The 22,657-nt window shown below is 42.3% G+C and overlaps 1 protein-coding gene and 1 non-coding gene across 3 annotated transcripts; both read right to left on the bottom strand.

Moving 5' to 3' along the window:
* Positions 1 to 665: 665 nt before the first annotated feature.
* Positions 666 to 20,094, bottom strand: MORF4L1 (mortality factor 4 like 1). Of its 2 annotated transcripts, none has more exons than XM_063448713.1 (12): positions 19,947 to 20,094; positions 10,656 to 10,702; positions 9,913 to 9,980; positions 8,897 to 8,980; positions 8,030 to 8,110; positions 7,448 to 7,473; positions 7,187 to 7,275; positions 4,390 to 4,491; positions 3,652 to 3,740; positions 3,353 to 3,525; positions 3,004 to 3,088; positions 666 to 2,350 (listed from the first exon to the last, which is right to left on the bottom strand). In XM_063448713.1, the coding sequence occupies exons 1-12, from the start codon at positions 19,984 to 19,986 to the stop codon at positions 2,266 to 2,268; spliced, it is 969 nt and encodes a 322-aa protein (XP_063304783.1). In that variant the 5' UTR covers positions 19,987 to 20,094; the 3' UTR covers positions 666 to 2,265. The 2 variants fall into 2 exon arrangements, with proteins under 2 accessions (XP_063304783.1, XP_063304781.1); XM_063448711.1 differs by having other exon boundaries at positions 8,897 to 8,983; positions 19,947 to 20,092.
* Positions 20,095 to 20,713: 619 nt separating this feature from the next.
* TRNAK-CUU (transfer RNA lysine (anticodon CUU)) lies at positions 20,714 to 20,786 on the bottom strand. Its single transcript has one exon. It is a non-coding gene; the product is annotated as a tRNA-Lys (tRNA).
* Positions 20,787 to 22,657: the final 1,871 nt, after the last annotated feature.

Below are 22,657 nucleotides of genomic sequence, written 5' to 3'. Positions count from 1 at the left end.
GGTTCGGCTTTCCCTGTGGTCCAGTGGGGCTTCAGTCATCTCCCTGCTCTGCTCCATAGAACGCTGTTGAGTGATGCTGGGGTCGGAATGAAGTCATATTCCAGCTCTCGGCATCACTAGAGGGCACGTGAAGGAGCAGGGACATTACAGCTCCCTCGTGCGCCTGCCCGTTTGGCCCTATCTTCCAGGAGCCTCCCACCCGCACGCCCTTCCACCCTCTTTCAGCTGGCTGCCCGCACACAGCAATGCTCTTCCTGAGCAGGCTGACAGACTGCATGCCTATGCTCTTCCTGAGCTGACAAGCAGCACTCATAGGTAGCCGACCACCTCAGGGTCTAAATGGACCAGCAAATCCCAGGTGCTATGACAAAAATCCTGGTAGCCATGGCAACCTGGCGCCCGGGATTTGTCGAGCCCTGCCGTACGTAATGGATAAAGGATTTACTAAATGGCAATGAGGAAAATGGGTTGAAATATAGAAAGGAATTGGGGCTTACAAACAATCATTTATTCACACACCAACCCTCAAACACAATGCCACTACAGTCAAACATTTTTCTTTACTATATTTTCCATTTACATTAGAAATATACAACTTTTTTATAGATGCAGCCCTAATTTGTTAAAATGTTTAAATGCAAAATACTGTCTTTATATGAAGAGGCTTTGGTAAGGAATACTTTATTTTCTACTTTAAAATGCACAAATGGCATGACAGCGTTTTGTTTTTATACAATCTTTCATACATGTGTATTTCAAAAGCAATACATAGAACATGCACAAAGATGAGATTATAAACACAAATTTCCAGCTGTGGATTACAGTGTATATAGATCATTCGAAATCTGCTAAAATAAATCTTTTCTTAAGTGACCTTAGAAAAAGAAAGTACAAACTCAGCATGTGCAGCTTGTGAAAGTCACATTAAGGCTGGCAGATTTCTCACATTCCAGTTTATAGCAATTTGCTGCCTTCATACTGTGTGCTGAGGTCCATTGCTTTTAGTGTTCAAACACTGCACCATTCAGATGTTGCAATAAAAGTTCTAAGGCATTGCAATCTTTATAAATACGAAATTTATTCATAAAGACTTAAACTTTTAATGTTTTGACTACCAAAGATGGAAAGCAACTTACCCACAGCAGGAAATTTATATGTTTTTTTAATTAAAGTAAAAGCTATATACATAATGTGTTCTCACAATAAGTGGAATGAAATACTAACACCCTCCCTGGGGGGTAGAAACACAAAAATCTGTTACAAGAGAGGCAGTGACTGTTTGGACATGTCAGATACATGAACAGGCTGGCGCATGGCTGCAGTGCTCAAGTAGAACACTGATCAGCAAGTTTCAACAATCCTGCAAAGCCACCAATGAATCCACCAAGGGTGTTATCTTGCTTCTTTCAAATTCTCTGGTGAGCACATATTTTTTGCACTCAGCAGTCCCAATAACGCTTTATATACAAAAAAAGTACAACCACCATTTGATATGAGGGTGATGCCTTCAATGTTTCTCTGAGACTTTTCCGGTTTGTTGGTGCAGTGCTATTCACAATGTAGATTTTGCAACAGCAACACACTTGTATGAGCATTAAGTCGTCTTTACGCAAACATACAGCGGTCATCTCATTAGTAGCTTGCTCATGGCAGCTTTTAGAAGAGAGGAGTCAAATGGCCAAGGCAGCTGTTGAAAGTGTACAGGTGTTAGAAACTCCATGAAGTTTGTCCTGGAAACTGCAATGTGGAATATCCAAAAAGGAATACTGAAATGATCCATGAATCATAGGTAAATATGGAAATTATGAAACGCTGTGCAGTCTGTTCCTATAAATAGAAGGTCCATTTGTTACATATTGGTGTAAAAGCATAAAAGCTTCCATGGTAAATCTTTAGAAAGAAATGATTCCCCCCCTCCCAAAACAGAATATGTAACCATATGGGAACCATGGCAGAGCCATCATATTACAGAGTCAAGGCTGCCATTGTGCTTTGAGGGAAGCAAGTAATAGTGTTCAGAAACATCCATGGATCACGGGTGAGTTCGGGTGTTGCTTACGGTTTTAGTTCAATGAAGCTGCTGTTCAGTGACATACTTTCCACAAGCTCTTTTCTAGCTCTCAAATATTTACTCTATCCAATCAAATTGACGTAGAGAAGCAGTGACATGCACAATGAAAATTATTCCAGGTATTTCTAGTAAGTCATGGAGCAAGTCTCTGATGCAAAAAACCTCGTCCAAGGCAGAGGAAGCCTTTTATGACACTATACTGCCTTCCTGTGGTATTCTGGGGGTGCCACCTCATAGTCACTTGCACTAAACAGCATAGAGGAATTTTTGGCCAAATACCTGAGGGAGAGAAAAATTAAATTGTTAGATACACTATTAATTGCATTAAAATTAATTTAACATGATGCTGACAATGCTTACATTTTTCATCAGCAAGATTTGTTTTTGTTTGAAACATCCACAGCATTAATAAAAATTTACTATATCCACAGCTAATTATATTTTTGCCCTAGAATTTATCCTGTAATCAATAGTTCTTAACATTAATTTCTGACCTGTTCCCAAACATGTTCGATTGCAGCAGCTGGCAAATTATTCTTTAGTTTTTAATTATACAGACATTAAGTTGACAAAAGAGGTCTACAATGCATTTAGAATCACTAAGCCAACTGTCAGTTGCTGGGTATCTTTTTAAAGGGATGCACCTGTCCAGATCAGTTGGGTTCTACCACTATCATTGCCAAAGAACAACTTAAGTATGACTAGTGTGCCAAGATACATTTAATAAAAAAAAACTAAAATTTAAAAGTATACTGTTTAATACTTAATAGAAATACAGACAGACTACAGCACTAGTTCTGAATTCAAGCCTTTGACTAGCCAAATCTACACTGGAGGGAAATAAATAATGTAAAAGCTTTCAGTACCTCACCCTGACTCTACTTGAAACTGGTGCACATGAGAAATAACGAGCGAATATTGATTTTACTCACTTTAGGAAATCATGCAGATAGTTGAGTAGCAGGGCCAGACTCTTTTCGTCTAATGGAGTGTAGGATAACATTGCTCCAATGCGAACTAAAAGAAATAGTAAACAGATGACACGAAGTTAAAATTCACAAACACTGCATTACATAAGCAATGAATGCACAATTCTATTAAATAAATAACAAGTCTAGAAATGTGTTCAATCTGGGCTGACCAAGATTTGTAGTTTGTTGCACTATGTGGGGCAAGCACTTCATACTGTACTATATGGGTCGCTATCAACTCTTTAGAGGAGGAAAAAATAAATTAAAAAAGCGCTGGGCCAAAAAATAAATAAAAAAAAACAAAACTCACCAAATAGACGCAAAAGATGAGGTGCACCATAAACCTGAGACATCGGAGCATCAGGGTGATCTGCCAAAATGTCGGCATACTGAGGGCGTTCAAATTTGTAGAGCAGTTGCGTGCCCAGCATGACATTAAAATATTCCTTTATTCCAGCCACAACCTCATTCACAGCATATTCCCTGAGAAAGATGCAAAAAGTATGTCACCAGAATCTCATGAACAAAATAAGAGGATCTTATTTTTTAAAAACAGTCAATAGACTAGAGATCTGTTTAGTAGATGTACTCAAAACAGGAAAATCTTACTTGTTATCGGTATTGCCACGTGATTTCTTGTATGTAGCATAATCTTCTAGAATAGCTTCCACATTTTTCTTGGCAGGAAGATTAAAGAGCTAAAGGGAGAGGCAAAATAAGAGTGGTAGAACAGTTACAGATAAACATTACCACACTGCCAGTCCAATAGCGGAGAGCGGCAAACTGGCGTTTTACTCAATTTATAAGCAAAACATTAGGTGACAGTCTGGTAAATAATGAATATAGGTCTGGGATCACTTGTGTAGTCTATGAATCTTACTGAAATGGATATGTTGATCTCAGATTTCTAGTTCCTTTTATCCCTACATTTCCAATCTTTTGGAATAGACCTTTATTGGACATAAAGTTGTGTGTAAGCATGTACCACAATATTAGACAGAATGCACAAATGTGAAGGCAAGGCATAACGTACAATGTCCATGCACACGTTTAAGGTTTGTTTTGAGACTTCTAGTTCTGGAAGTCCAATATATTGAGAGCAAAGTGTAAAACAATTACTCACTCTTTATAAATGCACAAACAAAACCAAGACATTTGTAAATTAATTCTATTTAATGGACCGCATCAGTTAGGTACTGCACATGGAGCTTTATTTTTACATAAACTGGAAATACACACTAAAGTGCTCTGGGTGCATCTAGAGTCCCTTTATCTCAATGGTGTGGTCTGGGTATTAAGTCCCTCTAGTTTTAACCATGCAAGTCAAAACATTTCCATTCTATATACCTGCTTCTGCCGTGTGATGAGATCCCAGTCATCCACAAGCCAAGGTTTCAACTCCTCAGGAATTTTCACTTTCACCTCAACCCTGTTCATAAAAGTCTCCTCCTAAAAAAAAAAAAAAAAATAAGTCCAAAATATTGAGATTTCCAGTTATGTTTAATCTATGCAAGACCAGAGGAAGAAACAAGAGACTGATCTTAAAGGTTCATGTTTTAGAAGCCCCATCACTTTCAGTGAATAAAATGTGCAGCATGACAGACAACACACTAGCTTATTACTGCAGAATACAACTTGCTGAGAAATACTTCTATTCTGCCTTTTAACAACTAATCTCTCCAAAACCATTTACTTCTGCAAGATTATTTTTATCTTAAGCATTTGCAGAAAAATTCTCCCACTCCTAAGAATGCTGCAATTGGATCTCCAGGCAAAGTCCCATTTTGGCATTGCAGAATTTAAGCAGTTAAAATGTAAGGTGACCCTGCAAAACCACCAGGTGCAATTTCTTTTAAATTCATGCGATTACACTTTATTCAACTGCATAAACCCTGTTCAGCCATCTTGTGACATTAAACAAATGATACAACAGAGGCCTCCCCCGTTGACAGTTTGGTCTACGTAATTCTTGCAGTTTATTAAACCAGAGGACCTGACGTTCACGGCCCAGGACCGTTCTCGGACCTACGTAGACATATGGATGCACTGGTTACTGTAGTTTACCAGGTAGACTTTCAGAGACTTAACCTAAAGGCAACTACCAGGCCTTTCGGAGGAACGTGGGGCCTCGCCTAGCAGCTCCCCAGTTTGGGTTGAGTTGACCACTCACTTCTGAGTGGCTGAGTAAGTCGGGTGAATGTGACAGTAGGGTGTTCGGAGATGCAGGTGTTTGGCCAATGGCTTCCAACTACCACTTTTTTTGAGAGAGAGAGTTACTTGTATGTTCATATGGAATGTTTGCCTCATAACAAGAAGCTTCACAACAGTAACCCAACATTATTTTACATCCTGCATTAGGTTAATCTAATAGACCTGCAAGTCCGCATTTGTAACAGGATATTACTTTAATGGCCCTGCGAGGCCACAAAACTGGAAAATACAACATTATGTGATCGGCTTTTTGCAGAGGACCTGCGTGCCCCATTGCCTTATCAGTTTTCTTTGCTTTTCGATTGCAATAAAAATAACTCACAAAACAAAATATTAAAAATTAAAAAGATTCTCTGCCATACAGGGAGAGGTAGTACAACTAATCTAAATTAACAAGCTTAACTTGAAGAGTGGTATTCCTAATTACACTATCACGGCAGAGATCTCTACCTCTGTGTAGAACTCTGGACCCGGAGGATCTGCAGACAAGAGCTATCCCACCAGGGAATAGATTACTGCATTTCATTATTATTATTTTTTTTAAATTGGGTAGTGTGGGGAGGCAGGTCACACTTTACATGTCACCTTCCACATACATTGTCAGCCCACCACACAGATGCTATCAACTCCCTTCACCTTGCCACACTCAAATATTCCCCCCCCCCCCCCACAGCTCTGCCACACTCAACTCTTCCTAGCCCTGTAACACTCACCCCCCTCCCTCAACTATGCAACTAAACACCCATAATCTTTTCACACTCAACCATTAAACAGTGCTTGAAGGGACACCAGAACTACTAATCTGCCAAGTTGTCTTTTCACTTGATGTTAGCTGCGTGAAATTCTACATTTTAGAACAAGAGAACCTGATTGGTTCCTCCTGGTCAATTCAAATATACAGTGTAACCTGAATGTACTGGTCTTTAAATTGAAAAATATTTTTGTTTTGGTCCCAAAGACCAGTTCTAAAATATGGGCAGCCCAACCCATGGCCCTGGGCTCATCCTTAGTGAGGATGTCTAAACAGTTGTCACAAATTGACCCTTTCATTACCACATTGCCATTCTTGACCCCCAGGGAGAGAAGATCCATTACTTGAGAATATTTTTGTAATTGACTTATTTGTGGCTTTTGTCCATGTGAACCAAGAATAGCCAATGGAACTCTTACTCTAATAAGAGAAGGTTGAAACGTTTTTGTCTAAAATCAACATTTAGAAATATTCTATGGAAAACCCAAGCCCTCTGATAATGTAAATAAACATGAACTAGGTAAGGATCCTCCACAGGAACATTTCGATTTGGACTTAAAAAGGTTACCATGCTTTGATTCATTTTTACAATACACATCCAGCAAATAAGGTTCAGGTACTGAAGAATTTGTCTTTAATGCTGCAACGTGGGCATCTAGAAGTTTGTTTCAGATTGAATTAAAGCAAATTTAAAGAGAATGATGCCTTTCAGCAGCAGTTTTTAGCAAAATGATTCCAAAGCTTTCCCATACAACACCCCAGCGACGGTGTTACAGATTGCAGAGTGTAGAGATTTGGATTGTAAAACTGCTTTGGTGAATTCGGTTTCATTTTAGAGATCAAGCTGAGAATATACTACTTGTCCAAACAATCAATATATTTTTTATTGATGAAATTGATATATATTGATATATAAATAAAGCCATTTCAAACTAAAGCCCACCCCCCTTTTCTTAAAGTGCCAAGAGTGCAAAGGGCTAAAGTGAAGAACAGTTGGCAGGGTATTTAAACAACTAGAATTTAACTTCCAATTTTGAATCTTTGTGCCAAGTACCAGAGATTGTTTTGTGCAATTTATTTAAGTCATGCGTGCATTTCACAGATTAAACGGTCCCTTTCCACCGAAATAGTTTGGACTACTGTTACTAACAACTAATCAGTATGTGTTGCAGAGATACTCACGCTCTCTACGGTGGGATCAACACGCGCCCGTTTCTTGCGTGGAGGCTGGGGCGCCTCGCTGGTGCTACTACCTTCCCCACTCCCTGGTGCTGTAGACAGATAAAAGCAGATTAGACAATACTGGCCGCCTACTTTTTCATGGGATGACTTAAATCAAGTCAAGATAGTGCTAAAAGAGTGATATAATTGAATGCCTACTAAGATCTTCTCTAGACAGGTCAGAAACATATGTTAAAGACATAAAAGTTGTAATGAACGTACCTTTTTGCTTGTTCTTTTTTGTTTTCCTAGAAGACAAAGACATCCAGTTTAACGCTAGACATTTGGTAAATGCATATCATCACCAGTCAAGTCTCATCAGGTCCGACACTGGTCTGTTTACAGTGCTGTACACACAAATTCTATCGCCTAACAATGATACAGCGCTATTGTCCTAACTGATAATGTAAATATGAAGTGATATACCTACAGTTATATTCTACGGTATAAATAAGCATTTAGGGCCAATTGCCAGTTTTAGGTCAAAATCACCACGCTGAAAACAGAACTGATAGAATTTTTTTCTAATCCAGCTATAAGGACCAAAACATTTTTAAAATGCACTATGAACCAAAGACAATTTAGACTTTGGTGAATAACCCTAAGAACGTTCATTTATCCACATTATTTAGTACACACAATAACACTACAACCAACAGGTCTTATTTTTACTTCTAAGATTTACATCTTGAGCAGTATACTACAGCACAATTGTGACATTTGAAAGGACCCCACCCAATAATAAAACAATTAAAATTGTAAATAGAAACCCAAAACTATATATTGATAGCCATGAAACCTTACACTTCTACATTTTTCTGTTGAAGCGCAGCAGTCTTCTTTCCTGGAGCTGCAGCTCTCATCTTCCCTTCTGCATACTGATCCCTGCAATAACAATTTTAAATAAGTCACTGGGTCAGAGCCTGAGCCTTTGGAATAGAAAGCCTGCTATTCTCATAAGGACTAGGCACAGATATTAAATGTGTGCAATTCCCCTGAAATCAGAAGCATACAAATTTCTGAAAACTTTACAAACAGAAAATGATTTTGGATCAATTAATTTTCATAAGGATAGCTAGTTAGGTACTTCACTAAGCAATTGAAACAGGAAAAGAAAAAGTGCTTTTTTCAGCTGTGTAGTAGACAGTCCCCTAATTGTGAATTGGAATTTTATTGGTATCTACTAAACACAACAGCTCCCTAAATTAGTACCTTTATATGAGGGAGCCGTTTAGTAGACTGCTCCCTAACGCAGTACTGCCATATTCAAGCATATTAAATTAGAGTTCTGTTTAGTAGATAGCTCCCTTAATATTGCAGTCCCACGTAGCATAGTTATCTGCTAAACAGCTGAAAGATCATATAATTTATTATTTTGACAATTCAGATGTGTTTGGTAGATGACTCCCTAATTTGAGATCCTTAAGTGGAATTACCATTTTTAAAAGGAAACCAAATTAGGTAGCTATCTGCTAAACAGCACCCTCCCATGGTATAATTTGGAATAATAGTGCCTTCCAAAATGTTTCCAAATTGACAATGTAAGAATTTCAAACAAACTGAAATTAGAAAATCAACGAATTGAAAGAAATGGTTCGTCTGTGCACATCTTTTAAATAGACAGCATAGCATGCCCTACAATAAATGACTAAGTGATATGTTTATACTCACTGATTGGCCTTCTGAAGTTCTTTCTGCTTCTGTAGATTGGTGTCAACGTATTTGAGTACTCTGCTCTCTGGTACCCACTCATCCCAGCTGCAGAAATGGAGGAACAATCACCAGAGGGTCTGAGAAACACAGCTATTTGCTGTGCACATTTTTTACACCACACGTGTACTTTCAACCTAATACAACTATTGTTATTCATATTAATGACATCTTACTGGCAAGGTTTTATGAAAGTATTTGACGACAATATGGCGGATTTACAGATTTGTTATCAGGAAGCAAACATATGACCCACGGAGGGTGATATTAGCCAACTAGTATCCGTGATCCATTTAGACAAGGCTGATTAGTTGCTTGTCTTCATTTAGGAAACTTTTGCATGAGTTCAGCAAACTGTGGCACGTAGGGGTGATTGACTGGAATGAGCCTGTTAAGGGCAAGAGAGAATCTCCCCCACTGGGTGAGAGCACCCCTCAGAGCACAATTGAGCCTATGGTCTGCATCAAGCCAGTGTACACTTCACATGTAACCCTTGTATGCCTCTTAGAGAGTCCGGGCTTTGCTGTGGTTACCATGGCAACACAGTCTCACCCAGCCAGACTGGAGACAGAGGTATGAGTGGGAACAATGATGATTCGTACACCCGCCCTTGGGAAGAAGTAGGCACCTCCTGTTTCTCACCCTTCCAATGCATCTAGAATCTATTCCCATATGATCTTATAATCTAGAGTCCTCAACTCCTGCTGCATTTCTTTGTGACACTTTTCACTTCTGGTTTAGCTGACTACTCTCAGCCTATGACTGACATTATGTGCACAGAATTGACATTAGCCTGCCCTGGATTCTGGATGATGACACTCCAATGACGCTGCCAGAGGTGGAGCTAAACCTCCGGCAGCAGAAAGGTTACAAAAACCAAAATGCTGCACAGACTCATGCATTCTAAAGATTTTTACACATAATTTAGGAAAGAGTGTTCTGGTAGAGTTCTTATAGGCCACTTGTGGTCCACTTACTTCTTATTCCACCCACTGTAGTGAATGAAGTATTTTACTTGCTTGTCTTTAATGGCAACCTTCACACACTGAGGAAAGAGAAGTTTAAATGAATATGGGTCCAGAGAAAAAAACAAAACAAAAAATGATGGAAAGAGGAGTAGTCCACTAAACCTGCAGAACTAGAATATTGTTAAATTCAGAAGTCTGTGCAGGACCATGTGAATAGAGAACATCAAAGAAATGATATACATACTTTCATAACTTATTTATATACTAGCTTCCTGCATTAGCAGAATGGTGGTACTGCATAAATCACATCTTATGTAAAAAATAATTGAAGGGCTATTAAGTATGGAATTTAATAAATAAAACATGGTAGATAATGTGAAAGAAAAAAATGCAAAATTAATTGAGAAAGAAACGTTTTTTGCTGGAGAATCCGTTTCATTGTTCGTCGGTCTTGTAATCTCATGTAAGAGGAAGGGTGGTGGGGGGGAAGCCAGATAATCAATAATCTGAGCAGTTTTTGCCAAAGTTATTATAGTCCTCCTCTGACAAGGTATAAATAATCTAATGTAAACATTTTTTAGATTCGTAAAGGAATATGCTGTATATAAATATGAGTGTTTACTTTTCTGAAAACCACAATGCTTAACTGCTTGGGGAGCTTTGCGTTCAAGATGTGACAAATGCAGGACAGAATAAAAAAAATACTTGGGTAAACTCAATACGAGCGTTTCACAGAGGCAGGGTAGACTTACCTTTGCTTCATATAGGAGAGGCCCATGAAAACACAAGACACGCTCACCTGGGAGAAAAAGAGGAAAATTGACATGTTACATGCAATAACTGCAGGGCAACCAAAACCATATTAAGTGACAAGCTCACGTGCAGAGTATATAAAAACACTTACAATCTTTTCAGTGGTCACTGACAGGTCCCTAAATTATTTTTTTAAGTGTTACTCTAAGCACTAAAACCACTTAATCTTAGTGAAGTTGTTCGGTGCATAGATGCCACCACTTGTTTGGCAATATACACCATTGTCATTTCAGAGAAACTGAAACATTTACATTTGACTAAACCATGCAACTAGCAGCTGACAGCCACTACGGGCACTGGCTCATTAGAGACCTTCATGATTGGAAGGACTTCCTATTCCGCATACAGCACAATGATGCTGACAGCAGCCAATGAAAAACAATGGTTTCTAATTGTTCTTTATGAGATGCACTGGACTGGATAAAAGTTATCATAAAGTGAGGACTTCACCAGAGACCAAGAAGCTGCAAAGTAGAATATCATGGGGCTGAAAAGCATTTTTTTTTTTTTTTCACATTTTATATAACAAGGGGGCTCACAGCTCAAACATCATGTGAAACACTAGAAAGTTAAAATAAAATCTTTTTAACATGAGCTTTCCTTTAATTTTCATTATTTATTTACAGGGACACTATAGTCACCAGAACAATCACAGCTTATTGCATTTGTTCTGGCGAGTAGAATCATTCCCTTCAGGCTTTTTGCTGTAAACACTGTCTTTTCAGAGAAAATGCAGTCTTTACATTAAAGCCTAGGGATAACTGTAGTGACCACTAGAGGTGCTTCCTGGGGCAGTGCTGCACAGTGAGCAGCACTGCCATTCAGAGTCTACACCCTCTGCATGCAGACACTGAACTTTCCTCACAGAGATGCATTGATTCCATTAATCTCTATGAAGATATGCTGATTGGCCAGGGCTGTGTTTGGTTTGTGCTGGCTCTGCCACTGATCTGCCTCTTTGACAATCCTATGGGGAAGCATTGTGATTGGCTCAGACCACCACTTCTGATGTCAGCAGGCAGGTCAGAGCCAGAAGCATCAACTTTAATACACGTATGATTTTACTATATTTAGGGAGGCAAGAGGGACTAGATGGTGGTTTTAAGACTTTAGGGTCAGGAATACAGGTTTGTGTTCCAGACCCTATAGTGTTCCTTTATATAAAAAAAAAAAAAAAAAAAAAAAAAAAAACTGTGTAAAGGAACAAATGAGAACCTTATAAAAATTGAATAACAGTATTAAGAGTGTGTTACATACTGAATAATTCTGGGACAACGTTCTAAAAGTCAGTCAGATAGAACATTCTATTGCAATTGTGCAACTTTGACACACAAGTACTCTATAATTGTGCTCCAGCAAACAGTGCATATTTTCAGACAATGGTTAAAACCCAGAAGAATGTGTGGCAATATCTAGCTAAAAGAACTGTCGCCAAATAATGGATCATAACTTTGGATGAAGATAAAATTATTTTTCATTGGCTCATCCAAAAAAAAAAAAAAATATACAAGTGTGCAATATTTTACATATAAACACAATTTAGAAGTCACATTTTACTGAGAGAAGAAGCTAGGGGAGGGGACACTGTTCCCATAAAACAGAATATAGGACAGGGGAAAAGAGACTTCTGGATTAATAGAATATGTGCAGCTCTCTATCTCAATCTCCAAATAACTCACAGAGAAACTTATCAAGAACTTACACTACCCATGTATAGAGTTTCAAAACTAGATTTTCACATACCCACCCACATCCCTTCTGTACCCCTAACCCACCTTACAGTCCCTAGTAATTTTCTGTAGTAAGTAAATCAACATACTTCTCAACCCAAGCAGTGAAAACTCTGGAGTCTCCTTACTAAAAAAACCTTGCAATGACGTAAATGTTCATCAAAAGCAGAGGAAGAGCCTAACCTGCGAGGAAACAAAAGAAATCAGGAACATTTTGAGTCTCACAGGGAAACTGCACGAGTTGAGAAGTATGAGTTAGATAATACAGTAGTTATTGCAGTTAATTTGGTATAGACAGCCCATGGATGTCACCAGTACCTCGCACCAATATCACCCATTCTAGCAAAGTACAGGCATGCAGTGTGCGAGGAGATCGCCAATAAGTCAAGTAAGAGGTCAGCCAAATACCTGGTCACCACCAGTAATAAATATCCCTTGCTTAAACAGGCTGCATATCTTCAACTTACACTTACCACTGAATGGTCACTTAATTGAAGCCCAACTCATCTTCCACCCACCTACTGCAATGCCACTCTTCACCTAAGCCCAAAACTCATAGGTTGTTACTCTCCGGTCTATACCATTTCAGTATGCTAACCTGCCAAGTTATGCCGGCCCGGCTCATTTAACAGAAAGACGTTTCAAAAGATTGGAACAACTAAACGTGAACTACTTAAAGGGTTAATCGATGCACAATGATCACTTTACTGCTTTCAAATGGTCATGGTGCAAAGAATCTATATGTGAAGCATTTCAAACTGATATGCTTAACATGTAGAGATATATTGCCATCTCTGGTAGAAACATTAGCCAGCACGGAACGAGAAGTTTTGTGCAAATTGGGTGTCTGTCAGTAAGCACAGTATGCTGGTGACACTACCAATGGAGGCACAGCCACCCAAGTCCTCCCCTAAGCCGGTCCTTTTACTTTACATCCCCAACTTGCTATCACTTCACCATGTAGTGATCATCAAGGTAATAAGAGTCAACATTATGTTAATTACTATAGGAAGGTTGGGCGTTGTGTTACTCATCACTTTTTTGTACTATAAGCCGAGCCTCTCAGCCAATGATGTTCAGATAGGGACAAAATTGACACTGCAGAAGTGGTCAGAGGGGCTCTAGTGGTTACGTCGCTTAGAGTGCTCCTTTAAGGGAGTATCATAATGGAAGCAATGTCCTGCTCTGGTCACAGCTAGCTAAAAGTGCTTCAATGGCTGGGAATTTTAACCAAACTTTGGTTCATAGATGTACAATTTTAGTTTGTTTTTTGTTTAGGCTTAATATTATAGGGTACTAGAATTCCAACATATGGCGGGAGGGGTGAATTTAAGTCTTCAGGAGATTTTAATTGGGGTGGGCCAAAACGTAAAATAAAAGCGCACATCTAACTTTTTTGAAATTTTTTTTTTTAGAGAGTGTGTTCCTTTAAGAGGGGTTAGCATCATTTACATAGAGACCACCTACTACGCAGCTCTTTAAGTCTTTATTTTAGTAATACAGTGGAGATTTATAACAGCAAATGACAGGTACCCTCCAAAGCTCTTTTGTTAAGGATTTCATGGTGCTACCATACACAGAGTGAACGTACACGGATTTTAATACACTTAGTAAGATTTTAAAATACAAATGCTGCACTAACACGGTTACTCACGAAACCACTAATGTTAGCCAATGAAAGGAACACAAACCTGTATTTCTGACATTATAGTGCCAGCGTGGCTGTTTGGGCCCTCGCCTCCCATTAGATTGCTCTGAAAAGGTAATTTTACTCACATTTTCCCCCAAGCTGCATTGAATCAATGCATCTCTTTGGGGAACATTCAGTGTTTCCATGCAGAGCGTACAGACGCTGAACACAGTGCAGCACTGACACAATAAGTACCTCTAACTAAAGGTGTTATTAGCCAGCAATTTAAACACTGCCTTTTCTCTGAAGCATGCAGGGACAGGCTAAAGATACCAGAACCACTACACTAAGCTGTTGTTGTGGTGGCTACAATGGCCCATTTCATATTTTCCTATACTATTCATATTTTTTTTTCCAATAGCAGTTTCATGAATAAACCTGTAAGCTAGGGCTTGACAAAACCCAAATGCCTGGGATTTGTTAGCCTGTTGCCACCGAACGGGGAGAGGGGGCAACCAGAAAATAAATGGGCAGTGAGGGAGCTGAAATGTTTCGGGGCCTCTTTATCCCTCTCTTGCCCAGTTGTGATGCCAGGAGCCAGAATATAACTTCACATTGGCTCCCGCATCACTAAACAATGTGCAAAGCAAGAAGATTTTAGCAGCCACACAGCATGCTCAAAACTCTGTGCCAATCAGCATCTTCTCAGTAATGCATTGAAACTAAGCATTTCTACAAGGAATGTTCAGCGCCTCAATGCAGAGTATGGGGATGCAGAACGTAGATGATGCACACTGTGCAGCACTGAGATAGAAAGCTCCTTTAGTGACAGTCTGAGTGGCTGCCACTAGAGGTGTTACTAGGCAGCAATGTAAACGCAGCGTTTACATTCAAAAGTCTGCATGGACAGGCTACAGACACCATTAAGCTGTAGTGGTCCTGGTGAATGTGGCCTTCTAAAATATGTATTTTTTGTTGGAATATAAAGCTTTGTCATTTAAAAAATAAAAACCTGCTTCCTCATTTTTTTTGGTGGCTCCTAGATACAAAGCAAATTTGTCAAGCTCTGCTGTAAGCAAAACCCATCTCAATAATTGAGAGCATGTAAAGATACATTTATTTTATTTAAACAAACACTATAGACACAAACAATGGAATGAAGGCATTACGGTGCGAGGTCCCACATCATTGCCAATTGCTTTACTCACCATTTAGCAGAGATTGGTACCTGGCAGCCTTCATACTAGCCTCCTGGAGATGGAGCAATGGTTCTCTCACGTTACACAAATTCATACCAGGGATTGAGGCAGTGATGTTACCATTAGCCAATAACTGCCCACTACCAGTGGTATGCTGTGAAGCAGAGCATGACTCTGCTGCCATCATATCATTGGAGGCTGGACTGCACGGGACCTAGAAGCTCTGATAAACAGTGAGTAAAAAGTTTAGCATTGATGCAGGACCTAGCACCAAAATCACTTCAATCCGTAGTTATAGTAAATACAGTGTCCCTTTATAAGAAAGCTAAGCACCATAACAACCTGCACTTGATAATTAGGTTACAGGGCAAAAGAAAAAACTATTTTCTGTGACCTGGAGCGATAAGATTGTTCAATCCGATGGCAAAGGTAAAACTACAACTTTTTACAGAAAAAAAGCCTCACACCATGCAAACACGTACCTCCGGAGAGCAAAGAAACGGGGTGCAAGAATATACTCCTCCCTACCCAACCTCCTGGGAAATCTCAGCCAATCCAATGCTTTCCTATGGGAAAGCAGTGTGCTTGGCTTAGATGATCATGTCAGCCATAGGAGGCAGATGTCAGAGCCAGAACACTGGAATAAAGGTAAGATTTAATGTATTTTTGCAGGTCAAGGGGGCCTAAATAGTGGTTTTAATACAGTGTTCCTTTAAGGATACCACTAGAAGTTTAAGTGGTCCAAGATTAACAACAGTTTATATTGTGGGCCTCAAGAGCCATCCACATCAGTCTCGCAAAGCCTAGTTTAGGGGATGCTTATTCATTGATGATACACTCCCTCCTCCACCTCACATACACCATAATTGCAGTAGACATTTTAAAAATCAGTAGATTTAACTTACAAGCGTATGTTCTTAAAAATGGCCACTATACGCACCAAGACAACTTCACTTCAATGTAGTGGTCTGGGTGCAGTGGACATGTAGATGTCCTGAAAGGTAAAAAAATTACTGTTTTGTAAATACATCAATATTTACATTTTAGGGCTAAACAAACCACTTGCTGACAGCCACTAGTGCAGGGGTGCTCAAAAGGTAGATCCCAGATGTTTTAAATTACATCTTCCACGATGCCTTGTCATTCTAAAGGCATGCAAAGCATCATGGATGTTGTAGTTTTACAACATCTGGGGATCTAACTTTTGGGCACCCCTGCACTAGAGGGTGCTTCCTTTGCCACGAACAAGTAAGAATTGAACGTGATATTCAACATCCTCACGCATTGCACCAGGACGTCAAACATCCTCAAATATCACAGGGAAGCATTTGACTGCATGAGCATGCCACTCTACATGCATGCTCTCGTCCCCAATGCTTTTTTATAAGAAGAATTGGATAGGACAAGAAGACAGAGGAGACTGATTGCAGGACAAGGTCACCAAAATGGAGCAAGTCTCAGAGATGGGAAAAAAGGCAAATACTCTTAATTTTGGGGGCCCTGAATCTAAATAGAGAATAGAAAAATATTACAATATGAACAGGTTTGTATGCCAAACTCTATAGTATTACTTTAAATGGGAATTATGTCCACCATAGCCACATTATATTGATTATTAGACTTGCACAAAAATCTATTCAGTGAATAAGACACCACAGATAAATCCCAGATAGATCAATTATTTCAGATGTGTATTGAGGAATTTGAGTCGGATGAACAAACTCACTCATTTTTGCACAAGTCTAGTCTAGTTGAGTGTGATATCACATGTAGCTTTGAAAATGTGTGTATATATCACATCTAATTGTTTGCTTTGCTCCTGCATTATAAGAAGTATTTTTTGTACATGTGGAAATCAATTTTAAATTGATAAATGTCAATGTGATCGACTGAACAAAAAACAGTGGCAGGATTCTGGTAAAGTAACTTAATGGCGCAGTACAGTAAAGAGATGAGAGATTTTGCAAAACACGATCCTGAAAAAGGTTTTCCTGAATGTTTAGAATGGTTAGATTATCTCATTATTCAACGTCACTTTGCTTATTGAGGGTTTTATAAATAAAGAGAACCTGGGGGAAAGGGATAATGACGGAGCTATCAACACGGAAACCAACACAGTTTTGCCTCTATGTGCCAACATTACATAAATGTCACATAAAGCAACTGCTTCATGGGTCTAGTATGACATCAATACGCACAGCAGGCCTTTATAGACAGAGCATTTCTTCTGTTAGTTGTAGCTCAGCTTATTTCAGTATACAACTAAAATACAACTTCCAGAAATCACTGCAGTGAAGCAGGTCAGGATAGTACAATGTTTATATGGGCACATGCAAACAGTTTACCTCCATAACATAGTAGGATGAAGCATGGGTTATGCTGTAGCATTTGAATCCTACAAGTAGGATAAATACCCGGTATGAAAACCTATGCTCAAAGTATTGCCATAGTGCATGAAGCCCTTTCTTTATGAAAAGAGAACTTGAAGCAGAAATATGGTGGCAACTAGCATGTTTAAACAATGTGTACCTTGGTTTCAAATGCAGTCATTGCATAAGAAACAGGATGACTAAGACATCATTCATTGGGCAACACCCAACTTCAGCACCATGCCCTGTCAGAACCCTGAAAGTTATGCACGGGCAATACATGCCACCTGTCAGGTGGTGCTGGTATGTGTTTCCCGCTTGGTGTAGGAATTCCAGTTTAAGAAAGCACTTCAGTTAGGAGACAAGGTAAAACTTTACTAAGATTATTGCATTGTAGATCGTGCCCAAACTCTCTTCCCTGGCTAATCTCTCCTATTGAGCTCTTGCATTAGCAGTAGTGGCATGCTTCATCCCGTTTACCTGGCTAATATCTCCTGAACATGTCTTTACCTGGCTGTTATCAGTCAGGTAAAGGGTGGTAAAGTCATGTTGAGGAGATTTTGGCAAGTTAAAGGGGGGGTGGTAAAGCCATGTACGGGAGATAGCCAGGTAAAGGGGGTAAAGCAATAGGAGATATCGCCTGTACATGGCTATACCCCCCTATGCCTACGCCTGGCTTTTCCACACACGCCTGGCTGTTATCGGCTGACGTTTCACACGCCTGGCTGTTATCGGCTGACGTTTCCTACGCCTGGCTGTTATCGGCTGACGTTTCCTACGCCTGGCTGTTATCGGCTGACGTTTCCTACGCCTGGCTGTTATCGGCTGACGTTTCCTACGCCTGGCTGTTATCGGCTGACGTTTCCTACGCCTGGCTGTTATCGGCTGACGTTTCCTACGCCTGGCTGTTATCGGCTGACGTTTCCTACGCCTGGCTGTTATCGGCTGACGTTTCCTACGCCTGGCTGTTATCGGCTGACGTTTCCTACGCCTGGCTGTTATCGGCTGACGTTTCCTACGCCTGGCTGTTATCGGCTGACGTTTCCTACGCCTGGCTGTTATCGGCTGACGTTTCCTACGCCTGGCTGTTATCGGCTGACGTTTCCTACGCCTGGCTGTTATCGGCTGACGTTTCCTACGCCTGGCTGTTATCGGCTGACGTTTCCTACGCCTGGCTGTTATCGGCTGACGTTTCCTACGCCTGGCTGTTATCGGCTGACGTTTCCTACGCCTGGCTGTTATCGGCTGACGTTTCCTACGCCTGGCTGTTATCGGCTGACGTTTCCTACGCCTGGCTGTTATCGGCTGACGTTTCCTACGCCTGGCTGTTATCGGCTGACGTTTCCTACGCCTGGCTGTTATCGGCTGACGTTTCCTACGCCTGGCTGTTATCGGCTGACGTTTCCTACGCCTGGCTGTTATCGGCTGACGTTTCCTACGCCTGGCTGTTATCGGCTGACGTTTCCTACGCCTGGCTGTTATCGGCTGACGTTTCCTACGCCTGGCTGTTATCGGCTGACGTTTCCTACGCCTGGCTGTTATCGGCTGACGTTTCCTACGCCTGGCTGTTATCGGCTGACGTTTCCTACGCCTGGCTGTTATCGGCTGACGTTTCTTACGCCTGGCTGTTATCGGCTGACGTTTCTTACGCCTGGCTGTTATCGGCTGACGTTTCCTACGCCTGGCTGTTATCGGCTGACGTTTCCTACGCCTGGCTGTTATCGGCTGACGTTTCCTACGCCTGGCTGTTATCGGCTGACGTTTCCTACGCCTGGCTGTTATCGGCTGACGTTTCTTACGCCTGGCTGTTATCGGCTGACGTTTCCTACGCCTGGCTGTTATCGGCTGACGTTTCCTACGCCTGGCTGTTATCGGCTATTTCCTATACATGGTTTTACCCCATCCCAGGAAGCCCTGTTTATGACAGGCTCCTATACACTTTAATGCCGGCTATAAGTGAAGCCGTTGTGGATCACTCTCCTCATGACTCTCAGCCAGACTCCCAGTGTATCCCAGCTCCAGCCCCAATAATCTTATCCCCGGTGCCCGCTGCTCTTACCATCCAGCCCCTGGAGCGGGTGAAGAGAGCCGTCAAGGTACCCCAGCAGCAGACAATGGCCGAGCCGTCACCGCTCACCGCCCTCCCGCGAGCCCTCACCCCCTGCAGACCCCGCCCCTGCACGGGTTACGCTGAGAGCCAGTCGCCCCGTGTTTACCTCTAGAGCTGGCATGCTTTACCGCCACCAAGCCCCGCCGCCATGTTCACTAGGGGGTACCCCCCTCTCCTAGGCATCGTGCTTACCATCTTGGAACTTGGGCTTTGGGTCCTGCTTCGGCGCCATTTATAACGTCCGCGCGGCTCCCGGGGACGGTACCGCCGCATCTACTCACCGCGCGGGCCCGCACGTCACCGCGCACACTGCGCACGCGCAGCTCCTCTCGTCCCGCGTCACTCAGTCATCCAACCGCGCGTGCGCAGCTCCGCCCCTTCCCTCACTGCCCCCAACGGGGGGGGTATGGTGGGGTGTTTTCCCGCCATGTCGAGCCCTCAGGATCTCCTCCGTAAATGGAGCCAGGGGGGGAGGGGAATACCCGCGAAATAGCGGACTCACAATAACTCACACGCAGATAATAATGTGGGTTAGGGTCTTTATCGCTGATTCAGTTCAGCTAAACTTACCGTATAGCGAATTAACGGCGTAAAATACCCCGGCGGGGCGTTAGTTTGATAAATATCGGCGGTAGCCTGCGCGTGACATAACGCGGGAACGTGAGACACTATCCACCCGAAACCCAATTCTAGTTAATGGCCGGCGGTGTATCGGATACTTACCATTTTAATGCTGCTTCTCTGCGTAAAACACAGGCGCCATAGGAAGTTAAAGCATTACATATATATATATATATTATACAGCAAAACGGAAAGATCTAATAATGAGACAACACAATGAGTGCCTGCTTCTAAAACCAATGCTTCACTATTTTAAAAAAGAAATTATTGAAACTATTTCGTATTATTATTATGTAAGTCTGCTAAAATAAGGGCCAGGGGAAAAAAAAAAAAACTTGCGCCCAACGTGGGGCTCGAACCCACGACCCTGAGATTAAGAGTCTCATGCTCTACCGACTGAGCTAGCCGGGCACTTGTGCAGCTCCTCTGAAATGCAGATATTGCAGATTGCCTAATATGGGTGGGTTTTGTCAGTAGGGAAAATGATTGTGGTGGACTTGAGCCCTTTTTTTCCAGTTTATTGTGATATATTACCATTAATCGTGGACATCACTTATACAAGCATGCCAACTTTAGTTTTTGGTACGTTTCTAAAATTAAAACAGATCTTATTCCTTTCCATGAATTAATTCCAAAATAAAAAAAAAAAAAAATTGAGGTGTGCAAATGTTTTATTTTTGTGTCTCTTCCTCCCCCCAGTCCCTCTATGTGTCTCATCCTTCCCCCAGCTCCTTCATGTATGTCCTTCTCTCCCCAGCTACTTCATGTGTCTTATTCCCCCTTAGTCCCTCCACATCTCATTCTCTCAGCCCCCAGCTCCTTCATATGTCTAATTCCCCCACCCCTCCATGTGTCTCATTCCCCCATCCCCCTCCCCTCCCCTCCTGTATCTGCCCACCATGTAGTCTGGACGAGTGGACCATGGTACCTGGTCTGACAGGAAGTGATGTTGCTCTAAGTGAGCACTTACTGTCAGGCCGCAGTCCGCTCAGCCTCACTACTGGCAGAAGGGGGAGCACTATGCTGTGGGCTCCCTTCCTGCCGGTCACCTGGCGACTGTGCGCTCTGGGCTGGTACGGCTATGCACCGGCCCTGAAGTTATGTCACCACACCGGGAACTTTCCCAGTATCTCGGTGGGCCAGTGCATCAGCAAGGATTGACAGGGCAGCCAGGCCCCCTGGAGTGATGAGCCTCATCTCAGCACTGCCTCCACTAACACCAAGCACACCCCATGTACACTATTTATCTTTTTACTAAAAGGAACCCAGTGTCCCCCTCTTTGCACTCACCAGTGGTGGCCCTAATAATAATACTAAAGGATGGTGACCTATTGTCCCCAGCCCCCTCTCCCACAGCAGGGCTAAAGGCCAACAAAAATTGCATGCCTGGTGCCTGGAACTACATGTCCCAGCCATCGGACATTATAACTTCCCCATCCCTGTCTATATTGATTCCTACAAACATGGGCGTAGGAACCGGGGGGGGGGGGGGATGGGGGGGACGCATCCCCCCAGCAAATCATGCGGGGAGGACAGGTTATGGGGAAATCCCCCCCAGCTCCGCCGGCCTCCCTCATGCTGCAGCCGCCCGAGCGCTCTGTAGAGAGCCTCAGGCGGCTGCAGCTTTGCCCGGGCTGGTGCGTCCAAGAGGGCGCACCGCCCGGGCGCAGCATGAGGAGAGGGGCTGACAGGAGGGAAGCGCTCAGCGCTCCCTCCTGTCACTCCCTCACTGTAGCGTGGCCGAGCCCTGTATGGTCCGCGGGTACAGGGAGCATCTGTCTCCTGTACCCGGCCGGACTAACAGGAAGTGCACACTGAGTGTGCACTTCCTTTTAGTCCAGCCGGGTACAGGAAACAAAAGCTCCCTGTACCCGCGGACCATACAGAGCTCGGCCACGCTACAACAGAGGTAGGGGAGGGGGGGAGAAAAAAGAGAGTGACAAGGGAGGGAGGGGGGGGAGAAAAAAGAGTGACAAGGGAGGGGGGGAGAAAAAAAGAGAGTGACGAGGGAGGGAGGGAGGGAGGGGGAGAAAGAGTGACAAGGGAGGGAGGGGAAGAAAAAAGAGAGTGACAAGGGAGGGAGGGGGAGAAAGAGTGACAAGGGAGGGAGGGAGGGGGAGAAAAAAGAGAGTGACAAGGGAGGGAGGGGGAGAAAAAAGAGAGTGACAAGGGAGGGAGGGGGAGAAAGAGAGTGACAAGGGAGGGAGGGGGAGAAAGAGTGACAAGGGAGGGAGGGAGGGGGAGAAAGAGTGACAAGGGAGGAAGGGAGGGGAAGGAAGAGA

This window comes from Pelobates fuscus, chromosome 3, assembly GCF_036172605.1.
Source record: "Pelobates fuscus isolate aPelFus1 chromosome 3, aPelFus1.pri, whole genome shotgun sequence".
NCBI classification, from domain to species: Eukaryota; Metazoa; Chordata; class Amphibia; order Anura; family Pelobatidae; genus Pelobates; species Pelobates fuscus.
This window is presented reverse-complemented; position numbering and strand designations above follow the sequence as displayed.